The following is a 10,400-nucleotide window of genomic DNA, read 5'->3' on the forward strand; positions in this document are numbered from 1 at the left end:
TTTTGTTGAGTTGGATTTTGAAATTGTAAACATAACTTGTGTGTGTGTGTGTGTGTGTGTGTGTGTGTGTGTAAAAGCAGAACCATTGTATCTAGCATGCATCTGGAGTGATGGCACCTAAGCTTTGAAGTAGCCTTTTGTCAGTAATTGTTATCTGAGATTTTATGGGGTTATTCTTTTGAATGATTCTCGGAGCCTCTGTATATCTTGGTTTCCAGACATGTCTCTGAATGGCTGAGTATGACTTGGATGATGAGAATTGCCTACGTGATGGGCCTTTCAAGGCAACCCATAGGTCAGATAAGAAGTTTTAGTGTGTGAGAATCAAATTGCTAAAGGTGCCTTTTCTGTAACAATGAGAAGAGCTTCTAGGAGGCTGTCAGTGTTCCATCCTTGAGAGGCTGATCCCCCTGCTACTGAGAAGTCTGAATCTATCCTGCCGTGTCTCTCTCTATTAGATCAATTGTCCCTCATAATGCAGAATACCCCCAAGTGATGGTCTCAGTGTATAAGTGTTCCTGCTCAGATGGAATTGTATCCTAGGACTCAGAAGTCCAGGAACCACACAGCTATGAGTGGAGAAGTTATCTCAATGGAAGGGTATCCTGAGACATGGAGGCCCAGGGACCTTACAGCTCTGAGGTGTCCCAGTGGTAGTGCATTCTGAGACATGGGAGTCCAGGGACTACATAGCTCTTAGATTTTCCAAGGGACAACGTCCCAATGGAAGGCTGTGCTGAAACATGGGAGCGAACCTCACAACTCTAAGAAGGAGCCTCTTCAGCAGATGCATTGCAGCTCCCAGGGGAGGGTATCCCCCAGCTGAGCTGAGACGCTCAGGAGACTCAACCCCACCCCGCTTCTTCGATTCTTCCCTTCTTTCCATTGCTTCTTGGCTCCTTTGGATAAGAGTTAAACCAGGCAGCACATCTCATAAAATATATTTGTTGTAGGGTTCAAGGAGAGTTGGGATGAATTGAGGAGTGGCTACTTCTGTTCCTGGGAGTAGACAGTGGTGAATTGAACAAAGACCATGGGTTATATAGGATTTCGTAGGGGACAACTTTTAAGGACAGGAATTTCCAGAGTGAGGTTTGGTGGGATCCTGAGAGTGGCCAGCAGGAATTAAACAAGGCTGGGGTTTATATACAATTTCCTAGGGGACGAGGCTTTTAAGGATAGAGATTTCCAGATTGAGAATTGGTGGGATTTCAAGTCCTGAACTTGGACAGCTCAGGGATTGGTGGGTTTTTCTGTCCATGGATTAGTGGTTGTTTCTCTTCAGGGATTTGTGGCTTACTGAGGTCCAGCCTTAGCATGAGGAGTGCCCTGGGAAATGCGGGAAGGGAGCCATGCTAATTCAATAATAACTAGGAGACGATAGTGGATGAAAGCTGCCAGTTCAGGTGCTCTCTCTGTTCCAGAGGATTCTCATCAGTCTTCCTTCTTCTCCTTCCTTCCCATTCTTTTTCCTTTGTTTTCATGTTTTAGCATTCTCCTGACCAGAGAGTCTGAAGCCAATCTTTTATTTACTAAAGTTATCTCATCAAGACTTTGATCATTATTAATAATATTTTTAGAAATTCTTAAATTTGCATTAATTTTATGAATCCCAGATCATTAGTTTCAATCACTGCTTCCTTAAAACAGAAAATAAACACAAAGCAAAAAGCATATTTCCTTATATGTTTACACAGCCTGTTCTTCATGGGTAGCTGGGCACAGCTTTTGTAGTTTCCTGGTGCATCAGACTGCAGTCTTATTGGCTACATTCATTTAAGAACAGAGAGGTGACATACTACTAGAGTTAACATGATTTCTTACTAAGTTTTAAAGTTTGTGCAAGTAAAATAGCTAGCTTTCTCTAATATCTCTCTAAGCATTCTCATACACTATTCTTTAAATAACTAGGAAAATTAAGTGCTAACTTTATATATACTTACACATCATCTTTTAATTCTCGAATTTGTGTTTCCTCACTTAGCAATTCCATGGTCTCACAGACTCTCTTTATAATGCTATTTGTTTCTAGATTGTATACAAGCCCTTTAACTTGTATAAGATAGACCCATCTACCATTTGCTTGTATTTTATATATTCCTTGATTTCCTAGCTATGCCTTTTCTTTTCGCTCTAACTCTCTATCCTTGATGTCTCCAGGTATACCCTGGCTAATTAATGTGGCAGTCATTGGACTGGAGGGTACACACATCTCCTCAAAATTCCAAATTCAGAGCCAAGTCTGGCAATGAACTATTTCTACAAAGAACCCTGTTGGGTTTTGTGGCCTTTGTGGTTATGTTGTCTAGATCCTCTCCTACAGCCCTGAAGTCTAAGCAGCAGGCCTGTTCTTCATCCTCCATTCCTTTCCAGAGAACCACATCTCATTTATTATGATGTGATTAGCTCTGAGTAATGGGAAAAGCATATTACCCAGAAAGAAAGATTGAAGGTAAGATAGCAGAGACAATAGATTACTTTCAGACCAGCACATGTCAGAATTGTGGGAATCAAAGGCCTGGGGATGCTCCAGGGACAGGAACTATGTCACACCTCTCCTTATACAGCAGTGTTTTTTTCATTTGCTTTGTTTTGCTTTTGTGGGAAGCTCAGAGATTGGTGGGTGTTGCTGTAATTTTCCAACCCAATTACTCAGTAAAAGAAATCTGAACTCAATCAATATCAACATAAGCTATAAGCCTAGATTGGACAGATCTCCCACTACACTACTCTATTCCCATCTATGTTATCCCATATAACTTGTGGTTTCCTCCAGGCCACGAGCTTCTCTCCCTCCTCTCCATCAATCCCGGTAGCTCCTCCCCCTTCCTGGCGCTCTTTTTCTCCTCCCCCAAACTCTCAGCTCCTCCTCCTTCCTCCTGCCCAGTCACTGGCTCTAGCCTTTTTTGGAAAGTTAAGGTGGGGCAAAGGTTCACAAGACACTTGTATGCATGATTAACATCTCATCTGCAGCCCCTCCCAGAAGTGGAATTAGCATCAAAATACAAGTCTAGAGCTATCCACAACAGGTGAGTTTTCCCTCCCTGCTCAGGGATTGATGGCTTATTTTCACCCCACTTTCCCTGGATCAGGACCATGGGTTAGGAAGTCCTTTCCAGCCACGGTGACTTTGACTGAGGCACCATTTCTGTGGAACTGTTTAGGGAGGCTGGAGAGGAGGTACTGCCAGAGTGCATGGCTGCTGTGGTGTTTCATGACCGTCTTAGGCTGATTCAGGAAAGAAGGTATGGTCACCCAGGACAGCTTCTTTACTAGTAGAAGGCTGAGTCAGGAAATTATGTATCAGCACCAAGGACAGTGGCAGGCTGAGGCATCACTGTTTTGACAAACACCACCATTTTGACAACTCTCGTGGCAGCATCCTAAGGTGGCCACAATCCGGGACAGGAAGGAAGCTCCTGCTTGTGCCTTTGTGGTCCTTGTGGCACAGACTCCAGCATCTGGCTGTTAAGAGGGCCCACATCTGGTTCTTGAACCTGTTGCAGAATATTTGATCGCATTGAATGACAAGATTGTGTCATTTACTGAAAAGAGCCATTTCTGGTTGTGGTGTGCCTCAGCCCTTAGTACACCTATAACCCCAGACAATGAAGGTTAAGTTAGTTAGTAGAAGGAAGCAGCCATGTTTGAAAGTGGTGTCTAATTCAGAGGCAAAGAGATCAATCAGAGAAAGATTTGACAGAATAAGGTATGCCCAGCTCTCATGAGAAGAGAAAGGGAAGCTACTTAAGGGGCACTGCAGAGAAGGGAAAAGATAGGAGGCAATCTACTGGCAGAGATGTACAGAGAAAGATTCAGAGAACAAGCTAGACACCAGTGAAGACAGAACAAGAATGAGGAGGATGCAGTAGATTAGGAGAGATTGCCAATGTTAGTAAAATGCCAAGCGGAACAGTTCAAGACAAGCTGAGAGAAGGCAGACTGAATCAGCCAGCTGGAGAGGAGTTTGAGTCAGAACATCCAGGACTGAGTTGGACTAGCCAGGCAGATATCAGAAAGAATAAAGGATGAGCTAATTCCGCAGCAAGTGTCAGAGACTGAAAACACGCTAGGCCTAGGTAAGATTGTACGGAAGCCAGAAGCCTCAAGGACTCCACCTAGATTAACAGATGGAGGTAGTAAGCCTCTGAAGCAACAATTGCTCTGGAAAATAAAAATTACTTTTACCTGAAGAAACGAAAAAGGGAAGGCAGCCTGCATAGCTGAATTTTAGCATACCCATATCTGGCATGAATTCTGGAGCAGTAGGACTAGGTAGCCTTTGTAGACTTTGAAACAACCATCGTAACTAGTGATTGTTACTTGAAATTTATGGAGTTGCTCTTCCTGAACAAATCACGAAAGCTTGGCATAACTTTGTCCCAAGACATACCTGGCAAACCAAAAAGTTTTGCATGTCTGAGAATAATTGCTTATGTAATGGTTCCCTCAGAAAACTCCTAAATGAGATAAGATGTTTTGGTATGCAGGAATTGTCTCGCTAAAGGCACCTTTGTGTAACAATGCAGAGGCTTGGCAAAGTGGGGAGTTCAGTCCATCAGAGGCTGATCCACCTGAAAGGTTCAAAAACTTGGGGATAAAAATATTTCAGTTCTCCGGGAAGCATAGTGGGCTCTTTGGAAGAAGCCACTGACAATAGGCCTCCACTTAGCTCTGGCCCTGACTTAGGGAGGATAAATCTGGAGCTGAGTGAGGTCCTGGAATATGTAGCTGGAGGAGATAACAAGGCCAGAACTAGGTTGGTTTCCAACATTCTTCAATATATCACCAAATATAGAGAAGCTAACACAGTAACCAATCAAAATGGTGCTGCTGTCACTGCTTTGCCCCCTACCAATCATATTAGAGGTTACCTACTCCTTCTGGAAAAGCCCCCTACCCCTGCATAAAAGGGGCCTGAGAGCCTCTCAGGGCATCACCATTTTGAGGAATGACTGACCCCATAATGCTGGTTATCTCTCTTTGTTTGCCCTTGCATATTATTTGAGTCTGGGGTCTTCCTTCAGCAATTCTTGGACCCTGACACAGGCTGCTTCTGAAAAGCCCAAGTTCATCCTATAGTGGCTCTTTCTTGAGATCATCCAAGGTCATGCTGAACACCGACAACCCTGGAAGCTGACTGCTTAGGATATAGGTGAGGTAGGAATCCACTTATATTTACACTAATTGCCTATATTTACACTAATTACCTATATTTACACTAATTGGCATGAATTCAACTCTGCCCACAATACCTGACTAGAACAATAACTTAACTACAAACATTTCTCTTTTTTTTCTTTTTCTTTTTAAGATTTATTTATTTATTTATTATATGTGAGTACACTGTAGCTTTTTTCCAGAAGAGGGCATCAGATCTCACTACAGATGGTTGTGAGCCACCATGTGGGTGCTGGGATTTGAACTCATGACCTTCAGAAGCTCAGTCAGTACTCTTAACCACTGAGCCATATTCACAGGACAGAGGATGGAGAACTCCTGGTCCCTGCTGATAAGTAGCCCCTACTTTGGGGTGCCCAAGGGAGTGAGCCAACTGAGAGTAGAGCAACAGGAACAATGAAAAAATGGCAAATCCCACCCCAATAAAACCAATACATCTAGGAAATTCTGGGAGTTTAGTTTTTTGAGAGCAGTCAAAGTGACAGGAAATGAAGCAACGTCTTCCTTTAGATGTTGCACCCTAATGCAAAACACAAAAGACTTGTTCATAGGCTCTGCAACTCAGCACTAGGAACTAAGTAGTAGCCAGTCCTGCAGAAGTCAGATTGGTCTTATATAATGCCACACCAACCCTCAGCAGAATCTGTGTGACAAGTTCTACAGACTGAGGCATTAGACTTCAAAGGAAGGAGGTCTCCTGGAACGGATTGTTGGACTCTCGGCCGGAGAAAACATATTCAGCTGTAGTTCTCATGGAAATTTTTCTATTTTGTTCTCTTTCACTTCTTTTCTTAGTTACAGGTTCCTGGTAGCCTAGGTCAAGAACTTAAGGAAAAATAATGGGTACAAAGCCACCCTTGAGACGAGTCACAAACATGACCTTATCTCCGGGGAAAGCAACGCTTTACTTTTTAAATCATTTACAAAATTATTATGATAGATAAAAACTTTCCCAACAATAAAATTTCATATGGCTATACATGTGTCATCAGAGGTGGGTTTTGGTATATGGTAAAGAAAACCTTAATTAGAAAGAACTAAAGTAATTTAAATTTATGCATTGAAGATGTTAAACAATAAGTGACCATAAAGATTTATTAACCTGCTCTTAGAAATATGCCACTAACCTTGGACAACTGCCCCACTGAATATATCCTTTTAGAATTGTTATATTTTGATGATTTATATTAATAATAATGTTACCTGTTCTGTTTGTGATTCACTGAATACATAGTTTCAGAGTTGTAATGCTTGGATGATTTTTGTATTTTATTGTGCCAAATGATTTTTGTTGGTCTTAGTGATTGTTTCACTGGACACAGTTTCTAAGAGTTGTTATGTTTGGTTTTTAATGTATAAAATCCCCTGATTGAGAGCTACAAAATACACTCAGATTTAAACTGCCTATGTGGTGGCACATGCCTGTAATCCCAGCACTCTGGGAGGCAGAGGCAGGTGGATTTCTAAGTTCGAGGCCAGTCTGGTTGACAGCCACGGCTATACAGAGAAACCCTGTCTCAAAAACAAAAACAAAACAACAACAACAAAAAAAAAAAAACAAAAACAAACAAACAAACAAACAAAAAAAAACCAAACCAAACCAAACCAAAACCAAATCCAAACTGCCTATGTGTGTTTCTGTTTGTCACCGCTGAATCCTTACCCACCTGGACTTCGAGGACCTTCATCCCAGGGACCCCCACATCTGGCTAGGGTGGCCCATGGCAATATAAACTTCCATATCCACAACTCATAGGGGTAACAGACAGGAAAACAGTTTTGGTGTCTCCCAACCCCTTGCTTTTTGAGCCTGGATCCTAATAAAAGAAAATCCATGAGGGAAATGGGCTGGTGAATGCTGGGAACAGTAAGGCAAGCTCATAAGGGACTCCTAGATAGAGCCATTTGAGGAAAAAGTTGGTTTTTGGTTGTTTTAATCTTTAAGACGGTCTCATCTGGGCTGCTGTTGAGCTCAATGCGCTGCCTGTCTCTGCTTCCCAGGTTGTAGTTATACTAGATATCAAAATCACCTGCCCTCACAAGCACTCTACCATCCGAGCAACAGTCCAGGGCTGTTGAGAGGTTGTGCCCATCTATGTGTGTGATCTGCACAGTGGGTGCCTGGGAGCACATCCACACCCACACAATATGCGCAGAAGGCTACCCATAGGATGTTCATTCCCTAATGACTTCCACAAGCCCCGGGAGAAAGAATCAGATAAATGGCAGTTTCTCTACTTTCATTAAAAATGTTGAAAGACATCTCTCCTCCTAACTAGCCTAGGCACACAGTATGGATGCCTTTGTTCCTTTCTCCATCAGCAAGAGTGAGATTTTGGTCCCACTTACTTATTGAAGAAGTCTTGATAATCAGTGACTGTTTCCTCCTTTTATCCACACACCCCTCCCCCCCCGCCCCATCTCAAAAAGCTTTATTTTTACGTGGCCCAAGACTTGAGAGAGGCTCCAGAGCAGTTACGACGCTGCCTAGGGGACTGAGGGTTCCTTCAGGTGAAGGTCCTGAGGAGGGCTGGTGCAGAGCAGAGTGGGGAGCCCCTTGGAAGGCCCAGAGTCCTCCTAGTCAGGAGAGTGAGGCGCCCTCTCAAAGAGATGCCTGGGGGACGCTGGTCTGTGCTGGCTGTGGCCCCGCCACCCTGCGGAGGTTGGCCAAGTGGCCGCCCATCTTCTTGATGAGCTTCACCTCCTCATCCAGGAAGTGGCTTTCCAAGAAGTCACAGAGATGAGGGTCTGTGTGATCAGAACCCAGGGCATACAGATCTGAGAGGGCCTGGCTCAGTTTCCTCTCCAGGGCCAAGGCAGCTTCCATGGCCTCCTGGATTTTACCCCATTCATCTTGAGATGGCTTCTGCACATCCTGGAAGACTGCACAGCTCCCACAATCATTCCGCATCTTGAGGAGACGCTCGGTGCCCTCCCGCTTCTCCTCTGCCAATTCTCGGAAGAAGTGGCCTACGCCCTTCAGAGCCACGTCATCCCACTCAAAAAGGAAGCCCAGAGAGAGGTAGGTGTAGGAGGCCGGCAGGTGTGAGTGGACCAGGAGGTTCACGGCAGCTTCCACTTTGGAGGAATAATTCTGGCGAATCTGAGAGGTCATGGCTGATCCGGAGTATGGGGCTGACTGCGCAGAGGGTGCCAGCTGGACTTGGAGCTGAAGGCAGCAAGGAAATGGTCCCGGAGGCTGCAACTGGAAAGACGTGTAAGGCAGCTGGAAGCTAAAGTGGGATTCCCCGGAGTCTGTTCTGTCCAAACGCTGTTGAAGAAAGACACAGATCCACAGGACCTCCAAGGCCTGTGCCTGTTTCTTCCTTTCTTAATAATGTAAACCTTAGTGCTTTCAGTTGTTTTAGATAACAAAGTGCTTAGGAAACTGCCCAACACAGCTAGTGCAAATGCTGTGTCATTGTCATACATCTGGAAACTGATGTCTAAATTTACTAATGTGTCTCCAGAACCCACAGCTCCTAGGAGAACCACTAGGCTCCCAAAGCAAATGTCATAGAAAATAACTAATTAGATTAACTATAACCCAACAGCTTCCTGGTAATGCCATGAGGATCTTTTATTGTGAAACCTTCAGCCTTTAGCTTCCTTGTTCACAGCTAGCTCTTACATCTTAAACTAACCCACTTACGTTAGTCTACACTCTACCATGTAACTGGTTACCTCTCCTCAGTTTTATATGTCTGCCTTCCTCCATGTCTGGATGGAGAACATTCCCTCTCCTAAGAATGACTGAAGAATCTCTCCTCTGAGTCTCATTGACGAAGCTCACTCCTGAGACGCTCTCCCAGAGTTCTTAGCTCTGCCTGGAAGTTCTGCCTATCATATCCTCCTCTGCTATAGGCTATTCAATTCTTTATTAAACCATTCGGAAGATGTTGGAGGATGTTTACAAAAACAGGTGGTGCTTAACAATACCAAAGTCTGCCCTGTACTCTGATCTCTGCTGGTCCAGAACTCGACTTTTGAATAATACAAAGGCAGTCTTCACACAGTGCACAAAGCAATCATCCCAACCTTACAAGAGGTATGTGACGGAGGGAGGGGATGCCACACTCTGCCTGTTGCAGAAACCTCCAGGTCTAGTGTACTTTCTCCCCCTCAACCACACCATGGTCTGGGTTTTGGTTTATTTTGCTGTTGTTTTGGGTGAGTATTGATTGTTAGGAATCAAGTCAGCAGATGCAGTGTCACTGTCCTACGGCCATCCCTAGCTCTCACCCTGAATCTGTCCTGCCCAGAACTGACCAGTCTGTACAGATGTGTTCATCTGTCCACTTGGAACTTCCATTGCTTTCCTCTCACACACAAAATGAATCCACATTCCTACCATGGGGTCAGAACCTCAGAGTCACACACACTGTCACCTAGAGCCCTCTTTTCTTTCCCTGTTCCTGGCGAACATGCTGGTCTTGCTTAGCATCAAATACCCTAAGCCAAAATCTTTGTGGGCAGCTCTTCCTGGGACAGTCAATTCTCCCAAACACCCTGCCCCTTCTCATTCTGAAACCCCCCTAACACAGCTCTGCTGTCCTGTCATTCACTCCTCGATGAATATTTCTTTTTGATGGACCACCTTCCCTAGTCTCACCAATCTTCAGTGCAGGGTTCACTCTGTTTCTCCACTCTCTGCTCAGTGCCTGGACCTATATATGTTTGCCCTAAGTGAGAGGATGGTATCTTTAAAGCCCAGGACAGAGTCACTGGCATTGCATCCTAAAGGGTGGCCAGCAATCCCATAAGTGTCAATCTAAGATCATATTTTTAAAATGGAATTTGTTTTACTTTTTTACCAACAAGAAAGTTGCTCCACAGGAGCTGGAGAGGTGGGTCGGCGGCGGTTAAGAACACTGACTGCTCTTCCAGAGGTTCTGAGTTCAATTCCTAGCAACCACAAGGTGGCTCACAACCATCTGTAATGGGATCTGGTGCCCTCTTTTGGTGTGTACTCATATACATAAAATAAATAAATCAAAAAATATTAAAGAAAGAAAGAAAGGAAGGAAGGAAGGAAGGAAGGAAGGAAGAAAGAAAGAAAGAAAGAAAGAAAGAAAGAAAGAAAGAAAGAAAGAAAGAAAGAAAGAAAGAAAGAAAGTTGCTTCGTGAACACTTATTACATAATCACAGGCAACTAGACTCTTCAGGGAGAGGTCCTGGTACATTGCTTCATAGTCAGAGGCCCCCGCAAAATACATTCA

At 44.0% G+C, this 10,400-nt stretch overlaps 1 protein-coding gene across 1 annotated transcript; it reads right to left on the reverse strand.

Annotated features, from left to right (window-relative positions):
• Nucleotides 1-7,783: 7,783 nt before the first annotated feature.
• LOC127695371 (ferritin light chain 1-like) lies at nucleotides 7,784-8,296 on the reverse strand. Its single transcript, XM_052197468.1, has one exon. It carries the CDS (start codon nucleotides 8,294-8,296, stop codon nucleotides 7,784-7,786), a length of 513 nt encoding a protein of 170 aa, XP_052053428.1.
• Between the last annotated feature and the right edge of the window lie 2,104 nt (nucleotides 8,297-10,400).

This window comes from Apodemus sylvaticus, chromosome 10, assembly GCF_947179515.1.
Source record: "Apodemus sylvaticus chromosome 10, mApoSyl1.1, whole genome shotgun sequence".
Classification (NCBI taxonomy): Eukaryota; Metazoa; Chordata; class Mammalia; order Rodentia; family Muridae; genus Apodemus; species Apodemus sylvaticus.

Excerpts from the sequence above, each read along its gene's own strand:
- LOC127695371 (XM_052197468.1), bottom strand. The coding sequence starts at position 8,296 with ATGACCTCTCAGATTCGCCAGAATTATTCCTCCAAAGTGGAAGCTGCC.